Source organism: Anabrus simplex, chromosome 8 (assembly GCF_040414725.1).
Source record: "Anabrus simplex isolate iqAnaSimp1 chromosome 8, ASM4041472v1, whole genome shotgun sequence".
Taxonomy (NCBI): domain Eukaryota; kingdom Metazoa; phylum Arthropoda; class Insecta; order Orthoptera; family Tettigoniidae; genus Anabrus; species Anabrus simplex.
In genome coordinates, this window is record NC_090272.1 from 4,790,287 (window position 1) to 4,812,811 (window position 22,525).

The 22,525-nt window shown below is 42.2% G+C and overlaps 1 protein-coding gene across 1 annotated transcript in view; it reads right to left on the bottom strand.

Moving 5' to 3' along the window:
- Nucleotides 1-1,488: 1,488 nt before the first annotated feature.
- The window catches only part of LOC136879097 (uncharacterized PE-PGRS family protein PE_PGRS54), a 46,723-nt gene continuing 25,686 nt past the window's right edge, over nt 1,489-22,525 (bottom strand). Inside the window, exons 3-6 of the mRNA XM_068228946.1 lie at nt 14,731-18,162; nt 11,606-11,626; nt 8,424-8,456; nt 1,489-2,041 (exon numbers count right to left, since the gene is read on the bottom strand). Of these exons, the coding sequence (XP_068085047.1) occupies nt 1,995-2,041; nt 8,424-8,456; nt 11,606-11,626; nt 14,731-18,162 (3,533 nt within the window). The 3' untranslated portion in view covers nt 1,489-1,994. The remainder of the gene's footprint in view (nt 2,042-8,423; nt 8,457-11,605; nt 11,627-14,730; nt 18,163-22,525) is intronic.

Here is a 22,525-nt window from a genome sequence, read left to right on the forward strand (position 1 = left end):
TGTTTACCCATTCAAATCTCGCGCTAGTAAGGTTTAGTTGGCAGCTCTGAGGTTTAGGCCCGTCAAGATGGCAGCAATGAGGTTAGCGATGCGTTGTTGTCGATGACAGCTGTCAAAAAAAGCACGTGGCTTTGTTTACAAATTCAAATCTCGCGCCAGAATTCAAATCTCCCGCGGGAGGAGGAAGAGGCCCCTGGGAAGCCCCCCCCCGGGAGGAGGAGGACGAGCGGGCCCCTGGGAGCTGGAGGAGGAGGAGGCCGCAGGACCCGTGATTTATACTACTCATTATCCAGTTCGATGTTAAAAAAGTAGAATTGAAAGTTGAACAATAAACATTACTTGTATGTAATCCCAGCAAGTCACAGTTCAAAATATTCACGATTTTAAACGAAAATATTAATTGTTGTTCGAAGGTGAAGTAGAACCGAATTATATGGGGCCAGGTAGCAAAAAACGTGCACTGTCGACCTTACTGTAATAGCTCAAACGACCTCATTCTCCATGTTGTTCATAGCGTTGCTGTCCGACCCTACAGCAATACTGTATAGCCTTTAGTCATAGCTGCTAGAAGAGAAAGTTCTTCGCTGTTGGCTGGTATAGCATTGTTACTGTTTGGGGGTTGGTTCGGTGGTGTTGTCCTGTGAAGGCAACAACTCACGGGTCGTGCATTGTTGTTAAGTGGCAGTGAAGAGCGTGATGGTATTCATTTAGTGTAAATATAGTGCGAGTCTTAGCAAACTTACCGAGAAGGAAAAGAGGCCGACTTGCTTCGTTCTAGGCTCTAAGTCCGGCTACGAAACTTCGGGATGCAAACACTTCTTCAGACCACTTAGAGATGAAGTAGAATTTTCAAAATGGGAAAAGGCAACTTCCAGAAAACACAGAAATCTTTCTGATAAGTGCTGTTGGTGCAATTCACATTTTTATGATGAATTCATGCTTAAATCAGACTCATTTGTAATGACAGGTAGCAATTCTTGGACATAGATTTGAAGAGAACCATGCCTCCCTAAAATACACGCCTGATTTTTGGTGAGGAGATGTTTAAAAACATCCTCCATTATTGCACTTCGTACCTGAAATCGTAATTTTGTTTTATTTGGCACAAGAAACCTTTGTTGTTTGTGGTCCAATTTACCACAATATCTGATGAAACGGTAAAAACTAACCGAAAATCACCTTTTAAAAGACAGATTAAGAAGACGGAGAAGAGTTCAAGATACAAATCACACAGGCTTGTGCTGAGAGCGCTAAAGGTTCAGACGAAGGTGAAAAGACAATACGTTCACTTACCGTACAAAAAACTAAAGAGATGAGAACGTAATATCCGTAATAATTTAAAAATAGCTAAGACTAAGATTTTGTTGCTAGAAAAACAACTAAGAGGTTCCAAATTACAATCAAATTCAGCCTCCTCTAGCCTAATGAGACATAACAAAATACAAAATGTGCAATGAGGTACACAGATGTTGTTTGTGAAAGAAGATGTTATAGAATACAAAAAGATCTTTATTTTGTGAAATACAAAATGGTATGGTACAAATTTACTGACCTGAGAACTCAATTACTTCCAAAATTTGGAGTGTTTCGTAGGTTATATGTATTTTTACACATAATGTACAATACAGTTTATACAAAGCATGGTTTAGTATTTTCTAAGCAAAGATGTATGTAGGAAGACATGGACGAACACAATCTCTCAGCTCAGGTGGGTGTCACAACTAACTGGTGGCTGAGGATTCGTCAAGGTGAGTAATTTTGATTGAAAGTGTTGCCGTTCGTGCAACAAAGTGCAGGTTTGAAACCGAGAGGGGGGGGGGTGAAGAGAACCGTGTCTCCATAAAATACACCTCTGGTTATTAGTGAGGAGATGTATAAAAACATCCCCCATTATTGCACTTCGCACCCAAAATCCAAATTTTGTTTTATTTGGCACAACAAGCCTTTGTTATGTCTGGTCCAATTTTGTTTCTTGAAGAGTTGAGGGTTTTTCTTCAACGTCCGTATACAGCAAGTTTTCCAGGAGGCGGACCACTGAAGCCTGGAAAATGGAAATTACAAAATCAAGTTTGCTTTGTTTATTACTGCAGGATGAAGAATAAAAGCAAATCACACACTTTTAGTTGCAGATGACCAGAACATCCTTGGAGAGTGGATAGATTTCTTTACAAGTAAAGCATGACAATTCCTTGCAATAAGTTGAAACTTGTAGTAATGTAAGTATATTATAACACAAGGTCGAAAATACGAATACATGACACAATTACGTCACAAAAGAAGATAGTATGACGACCTTGTAAATTGAATAGACCAAGGACAAGTTTAAAGAGCGTCCAAAAGATGAATCGATCCAACAAACAACTCCTTCATTTACTTTTCAGAAAGATCATAGGAGAAACAGCAGAAAATCCTTCCTGGTCAACAGCTGTTCTCTTCCAGTCCCAAGGATATGAGATCTGTGAGGTCTAGAGAATGCTTCTCTTTCGCCTTTCCCTTTCTGTTGCCGATAGCTCAGGTCAGACCTCGTCACTGTAAAGCTTTTATCCTTCTTTCTGCAATCATTACATCCTTATCTGAAATTTTCGCAAATTATTTTACCCGGATCCCAGGTTTTTTTTTTCAATTTGCTTTCATTTGCACCGACACAGATAGGTCTTATGGGGAGGATGGGAGAGGAATGGGCTATGAGTGGGAAGAAATGGGGCGTGGTTTAATTAAGGCAGCATTTACTTGTGTGAAAGTAGGAAACCACGGGAAACCATCTTCAGGGCTCCTGAGAGTGGCGTTTGCGCGCCCCTAACCGCACAGCCAACTCACTCGGTGGTTTATTTTAGAAACTGAGGCTATCGTCTCAGTGTAACATCTTGTGAGCATTGTTTAGTACTTCCATCGGCCCTGGGTTCAGTTCTCAGGCCTTGATCGTGAACATTGTTCATGCAAGCTCCTGTTTTGAATTGCGCAGTTGCTTCAACTAACAGGCAGTAAACACTGTGTAGCAGCCATCCTGCTAGGCCGAACATGCTTGCCCGATTTATGAAATTAAAATAAGGGACAATAACACAAGATTTAACACACGAAAAGCTAAAAGTATGAATGATGAAACTACTTTGTACAGAAAATTTAGTAAATAAAACATAGGCTATTCATTTGGATTTTCAGTTAATATCCTAAACATGAAAAATCAATTTCGTAATATCTGAATAGGACACAAGCTGTTATTGGTTTCTAACATATCTTTGTTCTGCAAGTAATGTTCTTTCTCCTCAAGGAAAATTCCATCAGTCATTTTCCGTTACACAAAACCACAAGAAATTTAACACAACGGAAAATGGACTGCATATCGATGGTGCTGGGAAGCGTGATTAGTCGTGAGAAAAATAATAAATATGACGAACTTTGTTAGATACGCGGACGATATGGATAACCAAACTTAGTTTTTTAAAATCTACACCACAGATAAAATGTAAAGAAGTATGAATACACACTTTCGAATAAATTTTACGGAATAAAAATCCACAGTTGTAACCATTCAGGCAAGCAACTCAATGTTGAAAATATCCTAGGGGTATGAGGTACGGATTTTACGTAAATAAAATGTAATAAAGTATATTCTTTATTTATTGCTAAAAATTAAGATAATTTTCTTAATCATCGTTACTCGGTCAATTAGATTAGAAGTTTACCTGTTTCTACCACTACGAGCGCTCATGTGAGCCAATGCAGAGTTTCATTTAAGCCTTTATAACTACAATCGGCGTGGATATTTTTCAAAAAATAAGAAACGACTGAGGGTATTGAACCAAGGAACACGTTACAGAAAGAATTATATAAATACGTTTATTTAACTAAAGACAAAACGAGTAAAGAAACAAGTGACTGTAGGCCGGAAGTGTTTGGCCCTGTATGGGACCTTTAGCTCCTCAACATTCGGCATATTTGAGGAAACTGCTTAATTTTACGGTTTTCGTAGTCTGGGGATCCCTACTTTGTTTGCTAAGAAATGCTTTCAATATTAAAACGCTTTTTGTTACGAGTTTTATGCAAATAAAACATCATAATAATCTATTTTCACTGCCGTAAAATATAATGCTAACTGAAGCGTTGTCTCGCCTCTCTGACATGCGGTAATTCTTTCTCATCGAATACTTTAAACTTATAAACAAACACAAAATTTACCATTATTATTATTTAAAGATAGAATTTGAGATAAAATATGCAATTTTATTCAGTCTTGAAGATACTAGAAAATTTGCGTCCCATGAAAGGTTTACAAGAGCCGTAAAACGTTTTCATTAAATACAGGCGAGGGTTGTCCCTTAAAATACGGGACGTATGCCCGCCCTCAGCAATGGCAGTCTTATACTGAACAAGCGAGTGTAACTTACGGTTTAGATTAATAATGATGCGAATAGAGGAGGTTACGTAGGCTATGGAGTGTAAGAGGACGGGCCACGATGACTCAGTTTATGTTGTAAACGAGGCCACAGATCTAGTTGCGAATACAAAATTATGGAGGCACTCATTTAATTCACAGAGGTTTACAGACTAAACGCTGAAAAGCCAAACAGTCTATAATTAAGATGATGAAAAATTACCCTCACAAACCCACTCTTAAGATTCATTTTATGAGGCCATTCCGCTGGGCATTTTAGAATGGGTTTTATCATGAACTAAACTGAATGTTGTAAGCGAGCTTTCATTTCTGAAGTTTCTTCAAGGTGGGGCTTCCTAGTCAAGGTGTGGTCTGCTCACCGACAGGGAGGCGGCTTCGAATCCCTATCAGAATGTCACTTAGCTCACAATGGAAGTGAGTACAAGGTTAGTTCCTGGCGGACGTAGAGCTCACTTCACAGGGTCTTCAAGGTGTTTGCTTTGAGCAGTGCATTGTGTAGCACTGAGTCAGCAACAAATGACCTGAAGGGTTCAGTGTTATGTTCTGAATCAACGAATTTTCGTTCTAAGCGGTACAAGTGCTGCGAGTTTGCATTCCTCCCCTCAATATCGTCACAGAACGGAATTTCGAGGCGCAACGACGAAATACAGAATGTTTAAGAGACAATGAACCAATGCTCATGACAAATAGTCCCAGCTAATGCCACTGTCTAGTAGAAGGATTTCAATATCTGATACCACTGTGTTTCAAAGAACTGATATCATTCTACCAGCTCGTGCTTCACACAAACTTGTTAACATAACTTATGTCAAGAGGTCTTTAATTTTAGGCCATTTTCCTTTTCACTTGAAATGTTCCTCCATATTCTTGCTGGAGAAGTTTCAACCGCAAAATCTTTACAAGAGCAATATTTTCTTCGACATCTCAACACATACTTCCCATTTAAACTCCCGAGTAGGTCAGAAAGTTGACATGAAGATATTTCAACATCCAGAAAGGTATTTCGCACTGATGGGTTCAAAGTGCTTGAACACTGAATTTAGAATTTACGGAATTTAACCGGTTTTCATTCCTTTGATGACGGTAGATGAATCATCTCGTTGGAGACTTTCAACGCATTTCCGCTCAACCATCTTCAGCAAGTTATTTACGGAATACGAACACTTCTGGGAGTCAAGTATCGCGTGACCACAAAGTTACTCCGCAACATGGTATTACCGCCTGCTTGCAAGGAACAACGACAGTAAACGTGATGGACGATGGTGGTACTAGCCGAGCTGTGTGTCATGAATAGGCCTTGGACTTGTTGACCTTTGTAAATATATATTTAGGCACCTAAAGCTTCCTTGAAAATGCTCTTAAAGATAATTTAAACCTCCTAAATAAGATTAAATACACCTAACATGTGGTTCTACCTGTTGACACAAAAACCATACAAATTATCCCTATTGGAAACCGTCTTCATTCCGTCTTAAATTATATTAATGTAATTAAATTGAAAAGAATATGGACTAGACATCAGCAAAACAAAAACTGTTGATAATATAAAGAGAAAAGGCACAGTTTCCTGGAGGGAACTCTGTTACAAACCGCTTCTAACTGCGATCACTGTGGAAGTATAATTTCAAAAGATAAGCCAAGAAATTAAAGTATGAAGCCAAGAAATGTTTCACAGGACTCGGAAAGATCCTCAATTTTATTTTCAATTGATAAATCTACTGTGGGGTGATAAATTACCCCAGACAGCAAAATTGACCATGATTCTTCCCTACTTCATCCCAATTCTGACTTATGGACTTGGAACACGTACCCTACATAAGTCAACAGAAATGAAGTTCGTCAGAACAATGAACCAAAAGACCAGGAAGGACGAAGCAAACACATCAGAGAAGTGAGAGCGGGACCTAGGAATCGATGGATAGACGCAGTGAAATCGGAGGTCAGTAAGAGGAATGTCAAGTGGGAGGACGTAGAGGAACAGGAAGAAGTGGTGAGCGCTTGTACACCACGCGTGGGAAACTGGCTCTGGAAAATGGTGATGGTGAATTCTTTTTCCGGCCATCACTGAATGATCAGCGATGGGGCCCTCGGTTCAGAGGGTCCCGTGTTCGATTCTCGGCCATGTTGGTGAGTTTAATCGCGTCTGATTAATTCTTGTGGCACGGGGACTAGCAGTTTGTGTCTGTCGCAACACTCTACCCTTCATATTCAGACAGCACACCACAGAAACGGGCAATAGTGAATCCATCCCTCCACACAGCGTTCGCGTCAGGAAGGGCACCTGGCTATAAAGCAGGAACATGTGCGACACAGCTTGACGCCACGCGGTAGAAGAAGAAGCGGAAGGAATTCTTTAGCCTCTTCCCTGTTAGGTTAGTCCCGGAACCTGCTCATCTCTACACAGTTTATCACAACCTTGCAACTGGCGAGACTAGCAGAAAGCTGTTACTCTTGTGCTTTCTCTCACGCTCCAAGGTCTCGCAATGTTTCTCCATTTCCTGCTTTCCAGGACCTTCTTTGTTCCATCCACCAGAAAATTTAACGTGTTTCAAGCAAATATATCCTACGATAGTGAACAATTTCGTATTTCATTGCTACATGAAATAATAACTTAATGAAATTCAAGAAACTCAATCGTCAAAAATTGGCAGTTTTTCGCTCTACTGTATCGGTAGGGACATCACTACCATTAAGTTGTTTACATTCCATCCCTGAAGGGGGAGGTGGGCCTCTGCTCGGTTGGTCGGTCGGAGTGCAGAGCTGTCGGACCACTCGTAGGCCGAAACCTACTGTGCATCTGCCGAGGTGACACCATACAGTGCTGATGTACTAGAGAGGATTTATATCTCTCCCTTATACGGGCTGGCATAGCGAAAAAAATATAGCTTTCGGTTGAGGTAACAACATAAAATTCAGAAAACTCAATCGTCAACTATTACCAATGTGTCTAAATATAAATAAGCAGTTTTAGTTTCTAAACTATAAAATAGGCTTTTAGGCGTCATAGGAATGTTTCTATTTTATACAAAACATGAAGACTGTTAAGTGCTATGGCATTTAGTCTACGACCGGTGTTACCATTGCGATTAGCAATCAGACTTACACAGGAACTCAATCTGCACAAAGTTGAACTGCCTAGAAGATAATTTCAGAAAGTAAGCTCAAAGTTGTGTTACTTCGTGTACCTTACTGACTTTGTTTGTGAAAACACGAGTGAAAGAGGAGTGCAGTTATTTTATCAGATGTATATTTTTCATTGACATAAATGTTTGCCAGATGGCGTACAGTGTTTATGGCCATAGAACTGTAATTATCTGGTTCGAGTCATCAGAATGTTGGCCGGCACAGTTAGAGAACTGGTGGTACAAGCTTGCATGCCAAGAGCCTGAGTTCAGTTCCAGATCTTTCCGCAGTGGAGTGAGCGCGTGCGACGCTGCGTCGAATTAAGACGTTAAGCCTTGAGTAAACCTCTTGGTGTTATTTGAAACGAGTAGGCTACATGCGGGCACCGTGTTTCACTGTCTCCCAACCCCGTTATAATAATCTCCACACCCGGCCGCGCAGGTCAGCTATGGGTGTCAAATAGAAAGACCTGTTCCAGAGGTCACACAGTCAGTGAGCCGGATATTGCTACAGGAGAGGCAGTCACTGCCAAACCAGTGTTACCAACAATTCCAGACCACACTGAATTTGGAAGCAATTTCTTGAACATATCAATAGGACTGTCCTGTGAAACGTGACCCGCTGGGCACACTTGATTCATGGAGGAAGAAAATGTCTCTACTTGACATTTCATTGAACCTAACAATGCATTTCGTCACTGCCCCTATAAAAACCCCTATCTGGTAATATTTCAGCTTAGAACTCTGACCAGAAAGGTTCTGTATTGTATGAACTGTATCAAAAGCACGTGCTGCGGGTCAGTATTTATCCCCTCAGCGTGTCAGTTATTTCAGAACTTCTTTTCATCAGGCATACAGATCGAAGATCAGAATTTGACTACATAAAACCGAAGGGTGGCAATACTTACTGGAGGAACTGCTACTGGAACTGGAGAAAGAACCTGGAAATGAAAACATACATTTGTAATGTTAGACGGTATGAGATATGAAAGAAAGAGCTAACAGAAGAGAAATAATTGTAGCTCGTTATTTAAAACTGATTAAACGTACGCTACAAATCCAATATTCAAAGATTTTAAAGATTTGTCTTAAGAATAAAGAAATCAATTATATAAGAAATCCATTGTTCCGGTAGATACTCATTAATTTGCAAACAAATTGTTTCTTTGTATCAAAATTGCCATCCAGTGTTTTGGAGAGAGCTAATTTCTGTTCATCTTGTACAGTATTATTTCAAATCTGAATTTAGGCAGCAAAAGCAAAAAAATGTCGAACACATACCAAGAGTTTCTTTATAAATCAATCAAGACGTTGTGATGACAAGTACCGCAGGAAACCTTTATTGATGCTAATCCGAAGACAAAATGGGAAATGTATGACCATTAGAAAATAGAATGCATTTGAAATTTGACAGAAGAATCGCAGTACAAGGGTGGAAATCAAAACTTTGAGGTATTAATATAAGATTGTGGTACAGACACAGTCTTGAAAAATGTACGAGACAAAAAATGATTACACGTAAAATAGAAATAATGGAGCACAAAATAATAAAGTCAGGTGTAAGAGAAGTATCAGAGGGCAGCAGAAAAACCAATAATGGCAGAAGTAAGGAGGAACCTTGCTTAATGTGCTCACTTCAAGTACAGGTACGTGCATTCGAAATATGTTTTCTAAGGAGTGGGAGATCGCGGACAATAACGGGAGCATTAGTAAGAGAATAGAAGCTTGTGAAGTATAGTGTGGACGTGAAAATCCACTCAAATTGTAATTACTTTTAGGAGGACTTTCTAAAATAAAATTCGCCTGGTTTTCACTAAATTTGTGACAATTGTTATAAAATTTGCTAAATTTTTTATGTTAAATATTTTTGGGCTACAGAAAACAGTGCAGTTCTTAGACCAAGAAGTGTTAACGTAAAATTCAACATTTCAAAGTATGGAGACATTTTATATGTTCAGAAATAATTTCAGGAAGCAGTACTAAATTGCACAATTTATACTATCATATGTATTTAATTTCATTCTCTCACTTTATTGATTTAGAGCCATAAGTACAGAAAATGAGGAGAGATAAAGTACGGAACTTAGAAACTGGTTTGGGAAGGAGTTCGCTGGGCACATTACGACTGGGTAGACTATGGTCATTCGACCGAGGGTGGCAGAATACACGTCCTGTCTGGTGTAAAAGGCGACTAAATGGGGACAGAGTTGTGGCGTCGTCAGTTGGCGAACACGGGCCCTATAGTTGACTCCGACATTGTTTCGACGTTCTTGTGTCAGGCTATTGGCCTTCATGTTTGCTGTATGACATCTCTTGGTCAACTGTTCCGCCCCCGACGGTATTAGGCTAGGGCAGGGATGGTAAACCTTTACTACGGACTAGACTCTCTAGTGTGCCACCTGTTGTCGTCATGAAACTCCTTATTGCATGTAAATCCATTCGACAGAATGTTTCATAATTGTGTTTTACAAACGTCAGTGAACATTACACTAAATAAAAGAGGTAAATTTGAAGAATCTCTCAAACTTATTATTCCCTTTTCCTTTGCACTCCTTCCAGATGTTCTTGAGTCTTTGACTTCTCCCTTGTCACTGTTCACCCGAGATGTTGCGTGACTTGAGGAATATCCCCGGTGCATCGCTCTTTCCCGCAATGTTCTTTCCTGTATTTGTACCTTCTGGATCCTCGTTTCTTCCAAGTCCTTGTAAACCTCCTTAAGCCCTAAAGTTTGTCCTTCCACTTTTATGGTAGACTAAATAGCCTGTGTATCAGTCTCTTTGGATTCATCTTCTTAATGCCCTCATAGTAGTTGTTATCTTGTCAATCGGAGCATGGTTTGGTATCTTCTTCGGAACCAAGATTTTCTTAAGTAACCTCCTTTCTCCTTTTCAATGACTGTGTCTGTTACTCTCCGCCGCATACGGACACTGTCCTCTGACCACCGTCCTTCTATTTAGAGCTTCTTTCTCATTTCCATTCGGGGTAAGAATTTGTCGTAGGTACTGAAATTTCTGAACACGGTAGATTTCCCCAAATTTGTTAAAATGCGCTATGTTGCTAGATTTTCCACCTATTTGTAACATGTTAAATTCATTAGAATATGTTAGTATGTTGTCACAGGTTCGCCATCCCTGGCCCAGGGAGTTTTCAGGCCCTTCGTGGCCTGTTCCTTTCTTTTGCCGATACCTTCATTCTTCCGTTTTCGTTCTGATTATAGTTCCTGGGGGATAGCTCTACCACGTAAACGATCACGAGGAAGGCCTGGAGACTATCTGGAGAGACTTAGCCACTACTCGTATAGGATGGTAATACAAACTAGAACAGCAAATATGGTTGGATCGAAAAATTTAATAAGGATCATTTACATTCGTACGCGGCTTGTTGGAGGAGAGAAATGATAATGATGATGACTATGATGAGAGTCCTAACAATGGAAGAATTGACTCTGAATCTTTTATATCCTAATATAATACCATGTTTTCAGTTATTTATACTATACTAATATCTTATAAGTGGATTATTACATTTTGCGTAAGAAAATAGAAGGTGACAAAATTTTCCTTCCTGGAAACTTATCAAGAATACTTCGGGTGATAAATGTACTGTACTTCAGATCCCAAATATATACAGTTTTTAGAGAAAAGAGCAAAACGGAGAGAAAATAATGAACATTTACTATTATAGTTGCCTGAATTGAAACAGACTTCGGACAGAAGTAAAACTCTATAATATTCATTATTAGAATGTTGGCCGGTAATCACTAGATTCGATGCCAAAAAGGCTGGATTCAATAACAAACTCTTTGAAGGCATCTCACGCTGTTGATGGTGATTCTTCCATCGGATGGAGACTCAAGCCTTCAGGAAAAGGGACACAGGGTCTCACACTTCACCTACCTCCTCCTCCTCATCATCATTATCATCTAACACGCGGACTATGAGGTCGCCCAAGGGTGTCAAATAGAGCCGGGGAAGCCCTTGCACACTCCCAGAACTAAAATAACTCGCCATAGCCTGGGGTTGGTAATCGAATTAACTTACCTTCTGTGTAGTATTCGAGCGTAGATAAGGACTTAACGCATAGAACTCACCTCCTAGTCCTCCACCTGAAACTAAAAGGAAACGGAAATAATTCAATGACATATTAAATACTTAATACAAATTTTAAGTTCATCAGTCTGCTGAAACTCGAATTATAACACTTAAAAGTACTGTAAGATACCCGTAAAAAGAGACAATGAATGACTTGCTTCGTTCTACTAGAACATCCTGAGATTCCATCAAATCTCTTTTAACTATCCTTATGCCCTATGTAAAATACTGTTCATCTTACTTAAAATTGTTAATGATTGTGAACTGATGTCATTATGAACCAGTGAGACAAATAAGAATCAGTAAGTCCGTTAATGCCAACTTGAAGCCAAAATCTAGAGCCTTCCTTCTAGCAACACAAGTGTTCTAAGTGTTATAATTCCCGTTTCGACACACGGGGAAACTTAACAGTTGTGTTAAGTGAGTCATAGTTTGCTTATTAATACACAATCAAATATTAAGGGCATTCCTACTAAAATATCAATAATACAGAGTTAAGTCCTACTCTACAATATTTGCGAACTAATTCATAAAATTGTGTTCACTTCCTGACGCAAAAACTGAGTGGTCAAAATTTTTGTATTATCGGGTACAATACACACTTAGTGTAGTTCTGTTATGTTACAAACAGCGATCAATGCAATTTCTAGTGATTCTTATTTAAACTTGATCTAAAGGCATGGGAGTGCTCAAATCGTAGATAAACCTGCTTCTTCCCCTCACCCCATGGTTTTCCTACTTAAACATATTGAAATTTCCAATAACTTTTGTGTCTAGAAGTGTGTAGTAATATAAACATATTTCAACACTGGTCACTATAGAGCGGATTTCCAGGCAGTAACAGGTTAGATTTCAACGAGTTGAAGGCGTACTCTAGCCCGCAGGTAAGTTCAATAGGAAGAGTCACATAAATATTAGGCTTTTTAAGAGTCGTACGCCTAATGTTTACGCAACGCTGTAAACAAGACCATTGTGCGGTCTTGAAGAAATCTAACCACTTACTGCTTACGTACCTGCTAGTCACATTTCAGCAAAATATGCTGCAATAATACATATATTATTATTATTATTATTATTATTATTATTATTATTATTATTATTATTATTATTATTATTATTATTATTATTATTGGATTAGGAGAGTTTCACCCCTCGAGGTCCTTTATGAGGAAATTTTCAAGATAATTGCACCTCTATCTGTCTTTGAAGGGTTAGTTTCCTTTTTTCGCAAATGCAGAAAACGTATCTTCATTAGTGTTTCATTAACATTATGAAGCCATTTTACACTTTTTAATAATTACTAATATTATTACTATTGTATTGTTATAGACAACATATCAAGAAGATGAACTCAGAAACGTTAGACAAGAAGATAATAACACAGCAAGAAAAGATACAGTGTAAATATATCCGCTGCACGAGGAAGCATAGGATCATGAAACAAGTTGCTAAGCCGCGAAACATCTTGGTGAAGAACGAGAAAGTAGACGTCAAAACGGGTACATGGTCTCTTAAGACATGCAGGGGGCAGAGTCCACCCCCAGGAGAGATAAAGAGTTCAGATGAAATGAAATAAATATATAGCAACATGGTTTACGTCCAACAATATGGCAGCTGATTTAGCATACTACATTCCCACGCCATGTCACAAGATAGTCTCACCTATCTAGATCTACGTACAACAATATGGCAGCTGATTTAGCATACTACATTCCCACGCCATGTCACAAGATAGTCTCACCTATCTAGATCTACGTACAACAATATGGCAGCTGATTTAGCATACTTCATTCCCACGCCATGTCAAAAGATAGTCTCATCTATCAAGATCTACGTACAACAATATGGCAGCTGATTTAGCATACTACATTCCCACGCCATGTCACAAAATAGTCTCACCTACCAAGATCTACGTCCAACAATACGGCAGCTGATTTAGCATACTACATTCCCACGCCATGTCACAAGATAGTCTCACCTATCAAGATCTACGTACAACAATATGGCAGTTGATTTAACATACTTCATTCCCACGCCATGTCACAAAATAGTCTCACCTACCAAGATCTACGTCCAACAATACGGCAGCTGATTTAGCATACTACATTCCCACGCCATGTCACAAAATAGTCTCACCTACCAAGATCTACGTCCAACAATACGGCAGCTGATTTAGCATACTACATTCCCACGCCATGTCACAAGATAGTCTCACCTATCAAGATCTACGTCCGACAATATGGCAGCTGATTTATCATACTACATTCCCACGCCATGTCACAAAATAGTCTCATCTATCAAGATCTACGTACAAACAATATGGCAGCTGACTTAGCATATAATGTTAAGGTCATAAATAGTCGCAAGGTACGTATTATGATAATAATTCTGATGACGTTACCGTGTGTAAGGGGCTTTGATGTGACCTAGACGAAACTCCAGTCCAATAGAGAACACGGCGCCTACTGTATATAGAAGGCAGTGATCTGGTAATAATGTGAGAAGATGACGAAGACTCGTAGCCTGTTACCAGGGTGTGGCTTGTCTATTCATGTAGAATTGATGATCCTAATTCCAAATAGACCTCAATGCAGGAACATATCCATGATACAATGGAAAACCCAACCCCAGTGGATAATGAAGGTACACAAGAAGTGTGTGTCGAAGTGAGAGAGATACTATAGGAGGAAATTTGCGGGAATGATGGATACACCGGAGAAAAAAGTTGCCAAGCCACAAACATCTCGGTGAAGAACGAGAAAGGAGAAGTGAAAGACTTACTGTGAGAATCTTCAGCAGCAGTGCAAAGAAAAGACTGCTACTCAAGATTGATTTCTATAGGTGATGTGATTTGCGAAGTAGAGCATATGTGTGTGTCATGGCCTACAGTAGGATCTGTCCCAGCATTCACATTAGTTCAGGAGAATGGAAAACAATGGAAAACTACCTTCAAGACATCAGATGGTAGGTCCAGCCCCTCCACCCCCCTAAAGTAGAGCTGCCTACTCTAGTCGGTGGCTTGATTAACGTGCCCCATAATGAATGTATACAGTTTCGCCAGACGGTTTGAAGAAGTGCACTGAATATTTGACCGTATTTCAAAGAAACATGCTAAAGGACTTACTTGAGTTGCTGGCGGAGTCCGAGCCGGAGAAACTGCCGCCAAATCCACCACTGCTTGATCCACTCGAGCTCTTGCTGCTACTTCCACTGCCTCCGAATCCAGCTCCTCCAAATCCATCACTTCCGAAGCCACCAAATCCCCCGGGTCCAAATCCTCCACCGATTCCTTTACCACCAAATCCACCAGAACCACCAGAGAATCCTCCTGTTCCGCCGACCACGCCTGTACCGCCAGCTCCACCAAGTCCACCGTGAGAGCCACTGAATCCAGTTCCTCCTCCACCACCAAATCCGCCGGGTGCAGAACCTCCAAATCCTGGACTTCCACCGAATCCAGCTCCACTGCCTCCAGGACCTCCAAATCCTCCTTTACCTCCCCCTCCTATTCCTCCAGCGGAAGATGAACTACCAGCGTTCGATAAGCTAGTGGATCCTCCACCTAAACCGCCACCACCATGTCCGCCTATACTTCCTCCTCCAAGACCACCTGCACCACCTGAACTACCTCCGTAATTGCCAGTTCCTCCGATCACTCCTTTTCCTCCAGCAAAACCATCATTGAATACTCCAGAGCCAGCGGATCCTCCATAACCACCAGATCCCCCTGAGCTACCTGCTCCACCAAACCCGCCGATGCCACTTTCTACTCCAAAACCACCAGCACCACCGTAACCACCACCTCCTTTACCTCCAGCTCCATTGAATCCACTGGAACCACCTCCGAGTCCTACAGCTCCACCATAACCACCTCCTCCCCCAATTCCACCTCCTTGTCCACCTTTTCCACCCGTTCCTCCAATGGTCCCACTGCTGGAACCACTTTGACTGCTACTACCGCTGCTGCTCCCGGCTCCTCCAAAACCACCACCAGTGGAGCCACCAAATACAGAACCCCCTTTCCCTCCAACTCCACCACCTCCAAACCCACCAGAACCACTTGATCCACCTCCATGCCCTCCAGCACTACCTATTCCTCCCGATGATCCTCCAGTACCACCAAATCCAGATCCTCCATAACCACCAGATCCTCCTAAGCCACCTCCACCACCTCCAAAACCGCCACTACTACTTACCCCTCCGAGACCACCGGTGCCACCATAACCACCACTTACTTTTCCTCCAGCTCCACCGAATCCACCGGAACCAGCTCCGAGTCCTCCAGCGCCACCATAACCACCTCCTCCGCCAATTCCACCTACTTGTCCAACTTTTCCACCCGCTCCTCCAATACTACCACTACTGGAACCACTTTGGCTGCTACTACTGCTTCCTGCTCCTCCAAAACCACCACCACTGGAGCCAGCAAAGTCAGAACCACCCTTGCCTCCAGCTCCAACTCCAGATCCACCAAAACCACCTGTTCCACTTCCAAATCCTCCTAATCCATCAGCGCCTCCAGCACCACCATATCCAGATCCTCCCGAAAGGCCGACCCCGCCTCCAAAGCTACCTGCACCTCCCTTTCCTCCAGCTCCACCAAATCCTCCTGATCCACCTCCAGCTCCACCGCCAAATCCTCCGGAGCCGCCAGATCCTCCAGCACCACCATATCCAGATCCTCCCGTAAGGCCTCCTCCGCCTCCAAAGCTACCTGTACCTCCCTTTCCTCCACCTCCACTGAATCCACCGGAACCACCACCGAGTCCTCCAGCGCCACCATAACCACCTCCTGCCCCAATTCCGCCTCCTTGTCCAACTTTTCCAGCCGCTCCTCCAATACTACCACTACTAGAACCACTTTGACTGCTACTACCACTGCTGCTCCCTGATCCGCCAAAACCGCCGCCACCACCACCACCACCACCACCACCACCACCACTCGATCCGCCAAAGCCAGCACCTCCCTTCCCTCCAGCTCCACCAAATCCAGCTGATCCACCTCCAAGTCCTCCTGAGCCACCAAATCCTCCAGCACCACCATATCCAGATCCTCCCGTCAGGCTACCCCCGTCTCCAAAGCTACCTGCACCTCCCTTTCCTCCAGCGCCGCCAAATCCACCTGTTCCGCCTCCAGCTCCACCTCCAAATACTCCAGAGCCACCGGCACCACCATATCCAGATCCTCCTGAAAGGCCACCCCCGCCTCCAAAGCTACCTGCACCCCCCTTTCCTCCAGCGCCGCCAAATCCACCTGTTCCGCCTCCAGCTCCACCTCCAAATCCTCCAGAGCCACCACTACCACCAGAACCACCATATCCAGATCCTCCAAATCCACCTCCTTGTCCACCTTTTCCACCAGCTCCTCCAATACTACCACTACTAGAACCACTTTGGCTGCTGCTACTGCTTCCTGATCCTCCAAAACCACCACCACCACTCGTGCCACCAAAACCAGCACCTCCCTTTCCTCCTGACCCACCTCCTAACCCTCCTGATCCACCAAAACCTCCAGCACCTCCTCCTCCACTTCCAAAACTACCACCGCTGCTGCCACCACCTATTCCACCGTAACTTGAACCTCCATTGCCTATAGCTCCTCCGTATCCACCTGATCCTCCTCCTAGCCCTCCTGATCCGCCATAGCTACCAGCTCCGCCTTTTCCGCCGGATCCACCATATCCTCCAGAACCACCTGATCCACCACCTAAACCACCGACCCCTCCAGCTCCTCCAATGCCACCACTGCTGGAGCCACTTTGGCTGCTACTTGAACTACCTGATCCTCCATAACCGGCACCTGTCTTTCCCCCACTTCCACCAAATCCACCCGATCCTCCGAGACCACCTCCTGCACCGCCAACACCTACTCCCCCGCCAGCACCACCTCCAAAACCTCCCGCCCCTCCATAGCCACCAGATCCGGCACTACCTCCAAAACCTGAGGATCCGCCCCCTGAGTGTCCACCGGCTCCACCTCCAAAACCTCCTGCACCTCCATATCCGCCAGATCCTGTACTGGCTCCAAAACCTGAGGATCCGCCCCCTGAGTGACCACCTGCTCCACCTCCAAAACCTCCTCCACTACCTCCGAACTCTGATGATCCACCCGCTGAGTGTCCACCTGCTCCACCTAAGCCACCTGCTCCCCCTCCGAAACCTCCTGCACCTCCATATCCACCGGAACTACCAATACCTCCTCCATGGCTACCAGAACCAATGCCTCCTCCTCCGAATCCACTACTACTCGATCCACTTTCACTCTTACTTCCACTGCTGCTTCCGGAGCCACCAAAACCTCCACTCAGTCCTCCAGATCCTTTACCAGTGGAGTCGAATCCTCCAAGACTTCCACCGAAACCTTTATTTGATGCTCCGTAGCCAGCATTTCCAGCCGGGAAGCCTCCGATACTTTTCCCACCTTCGAACGAGGGAAAGATCAAGGCACCATCTCCGATACTCCCAGCTGAGCTGGAGCTGCCACTGTGAGAACTACTGCCACTTCCACTGCCTCCTAGTCCTCCGCTGCTTGAAGATGACTGGGCGGCGGAACTGCCTGTAAAATAAACACAGCGCAAGTGAGCATAATACCAGTTTTAGTTTACTCGGAAACTTTTAAATGTGGAAAGCATTTTTTAGCAGACAATTGTACCGAAAGTTCAAATGGCTAAAGGGCCCGGAAAGGTTGTGGATAGCTCTATCAAACTAAAAATTAAATTTCCATAATTGCATCCGGTCTAAATGCATTTCCGGAAAAAAAAAACAGCCTAAAATTGCTCTTTTCTATACTCGTATTCACATCCTAGCCAAATTAACTTACTTACATAACTATTTCTGTAATGTGTTTCTTATTCAGGAATGTTGTCATTCTTTTGAAAAATGACCACACCGAATGTAGTTATAAGGGCTTTGCATTGACTCACATTAGAGCGTTTAGTGATAGAAAAAGGTAAACTGTTAATCTAATCGACCTGATAACGATGATTAAGAAAAGTATTGTAATATTTAAGAATAAATAAGGAATATGTTCTCATCATCATCATCATCATCATCATCATCATCATCATCAATGTCCCACTCCTGTCGCCCGGGTGTGGTTAACAAGCCTCCTCCGCTCCTTTCTGTCCTTCCACTTTTCCTGCTGCATTACTTCCGCCACATCCTCTCTAATGTCCTTCCAAATCTGATCCATCCACCTTCTTCTCGGTCTTCCAACTGGTCTCTTATCCTTAACTTCTCTTTCCAATTCCCTCCTTGCTACCAGTTCCTTTCCGATTCTGTTTACATGTCCGAACCATCTCAGTCTTGCTTTCTGTATCTTCTGAACTAACGGTTCTATATTTAGCTCTTCTCCAATTTTAATATTTTTAATTCTATCTCTTATTGTCCTTATAACCGATAGTCTTAGAAATTTCATTTCTAGGGCTTGGATCTTACTATTTTGTATCTTATTAGCAACCAGCGTTTCTAGTGCGTATGTTACAATTGGTATGAAATACTGTTTATATAATATTAATTTCATTCTGTTGGGTACTTTGACATCCCATAAAAGCTCTCTGACTTGATGATAAAATGTTGTTCCTTTACTTAGTCTGTTATTAATTTCAGGGTTGATTTCATTACTTCCATTAAAAATGCTACCCAGATATGTAAACTGTTCTACATTCTCTAACCATTCTCCGTCTATGTTCACTTGACTTCTCTTTTTTCTCCTTTCCACAGTGCATGACTACAGTTTTCTTTTTCTAATTACTATTCCAAACTCCTTCAGATTTTCATTCCAAGTGTCCAGTCTCCTTTGCACTTCCGTTTCTCCCTTTCCCCAAATCACCACATCATCCGCAAGTACCAAAGCATTCACTTCATAACTACTGATACTCTGTTTTACACGTTTTATGATTTCATCCATAAATATAATTAAAAATAATGGCGACAATGCACTTCCTTACTTGAGACCTTTTTTTGTATAAAATGTTTCAGAGTCACCACTCCCCACTTGTGCACTGCTTTTACTCCCATGATACAACATTTATATCTTGTTAATTAATGATTTTGGTACATTCCTTTCCAGTAGGCATTCCCGTAGAAGTTTTTCCTTAACTGAATCATAAGCTTTTTCCAAATCCAAAAATACATGTAGGGGCCGCCTGGCCGAGGCGGTAAAGACGTGCTCAGTTCGCTCGGAAGGACGTGGGTTCGAATCCCCGTCAGGAAGTCGTAGAATTAAGAAACAAGATTTCCACTTCCGGAGGTGCATATGGCCCTGAGGTTCACTCGGCCTACACCAAAAATGAGCACCAGGTTAATTCCTGGGGGCAAAGGCGGCCGGGCGTAGAGCTAACGACGCTAACCCCATCTCGTGCCGAGGTTAACAATGGTGGAAGCCTTTACCTTCCACTCCTGCAAGGGCCTTCATCGCCTGTACGGAGGTGACTTTGCTTTGCTCTGCAAAAATCCAAATATGATTTCCTTGTTCCTTTCCAGATGTTTTTCCATTATCATTCGCATTTTCGTTATGCACTATGGATCCAACTCCTCCCTCTAATGCCTTGATTTTCCTTGATTTATTCTTTTCGATTTTATGACTCTGTATAATAGTTTCTGATTTCCTCGACTATCTTGCTCAATTTTGTTGGTAAACTCTCCCCAACATTTCTCCTTTTCTTCCTTGATACTCCTCCTTACTTGTAGTTTCAATCTTTTGTATTCCACATGTAATCTTTTTATCTTATTCTCATCCCTCTGATACGTCTCTTGATTTTCCTTATCCATTTATTTCTTCACCTTGTTCTTTTGTCTGTCGTGTCTCCTTTTCCTTAACCTTTGCTTTTGCTTTTCCGCACACCTCAATACAACTGTCTGTCTCATTCTTCTTCACCACTTAATATTTGCGTGTTAGTGAACTTTTCTTTTATACAATCCTGGAATGCCATTCTTTTATCATCCTCCTCCAATTCCCAAATCCTGATCTTTGGTTTCTTCCTCAATGCAGTTTTAGGGACTTTTTCTTGTTTTAATTCCACAATCAGTAATATATACGTTATTATATTCTGCATTATATTTATTATATTCTCATCCTTTATAATATTTTATTTTCCTAAATTTCGTAGCTCATATCCCTACGATGTTTTCATCATCGAGAACCTTGCCTGAAGGGCTATTATTTTGATTTTTAAAATAATTCCATGTTTAATTTATTACACGGAAAGACGTGCATGCTGTGGGACTAATTTTACATCTACCCGTCATCTCATATAACTAAAAGTAACATTCGCAGTAATCTAAGGCGCGCTGCCGGCAGCAGTGTTGCCAACCTAGGAAGCATGAGTTCCACTGCGGATGTGTTGAAATTACGCTACTCTACAAAAAAACATTAGATGCTAACAATTAAACAGAAAACAATCTAATTTAATTTGTCCTAAACATTTTATATACTTCTTCTTTCTTGTACGATAGCTAAATTTAGTAAACATAATGAGGAAAGGCATTGTTCTTTTAATTTGAATTAAAATAATATAATTCTTACGTACGAAAAGGAAGTATCTAGGAGAGGTGATAAAGGCGTGTTCAGTTCACTCGGAAGGACATGGGTTCGAGTCTTCGACTGGAAGTTAGAATTCAAGAAACGAAATTTCCTCTTTTGGAGCGGCACTCAGCTCCGAGGTTCACTCAGCCTGCACCAAAATTTAGTAGCAGACTAATTGCTAGGGGTAAAAGGTGGCCGGGCGTAGAGCTAACCACTCTTCCTCACCAAATGCCGAGGTTACGGATAGTGGAAGCCTTTACCTTCCACCCTTCCAAGGGCCTTCATAACATTGCTTTACTACCTACGAAATGCATTTTTTCATGGATTGTAACTTTCGCACAGTTTTGGTTTTGCTGGGTTTCGATTTATTTAATTAACTCGCTTGTCTTCGCACGTAATACCACACTTCACCTTTGTGCTAACCTCACCAACCAGTTTTTGAAAATCTCTTCACTTAACCACTTGGAGAGAATAACTGTTCTCCTCGTGTGAAATATGACGCCATCTACTGGCTTAATTTTATTGGACATTGAATCACTGAGTACGCAGCAACTGAAATCACGTCTGATACCAACGGTCTCTGACCATGTGATGGTAAGGACTGCTGAGTATAGGGAGCAATCCTGTGCTTTGCATCGCGGAAGAACCGAAAGTCATACGATGGCTGCAGTGATACATTTCACCACTTTGTCCCCCAGACAGTCGAATTTCGTCATGCGTAGCAACACTGTTCGAACACCGGCACGTGACCACAAACCCAGAGCAGCTGCAGTATGGGAGGAGCGCGCAAGCAGCCTGCACTTGTTCGACCTGGCAAGCATGAGTCGCCAGTCTCAATCTCAGCTGTTAACAAGGTGAGAGAGTTATCGTTGAAACACCGTATTTTCGTATGGAGTAATTCTGGTTTCATCTTAATGGTCGTGTGAACAGTCATAAATCTCGTACCGGGCGAGTTGGCCGTGCGGTTAGAGTCGCGCAGCTGTGAGCTTGCATCCGGGAGATAGTGGGTCCGAATCCTACTGTGGGCAGCCCTGAAGATGGTTTTTCGTGGTTTCCCATTTTCACACCAGGCAAATGCTAGGGCTGTACCTTAATTAAGGCCACGGCGGCTTCGTCCCTACACCTAGGTCTTCCCTATCCCATCGTGCCCATAAGACCTATCTGTCTCGGTGCGATGTAAAGCAAATAGCAAAATAAGAAGAAAAATCTCTTGCAATTGGTGAGCAGAAAATCCTAATGGTATTAATGAAGTCCCTCACTATGATAGGAAGATGTGCTGTTAGTGCGAAACAAATACTTATTTATATTATTTTCTGGACGACAATAAATGCAGAGCGGTACCAAGGAGACATTTTGACGGCGTTCCTCCACCAGTTAACGGAAGAAGAAAAGT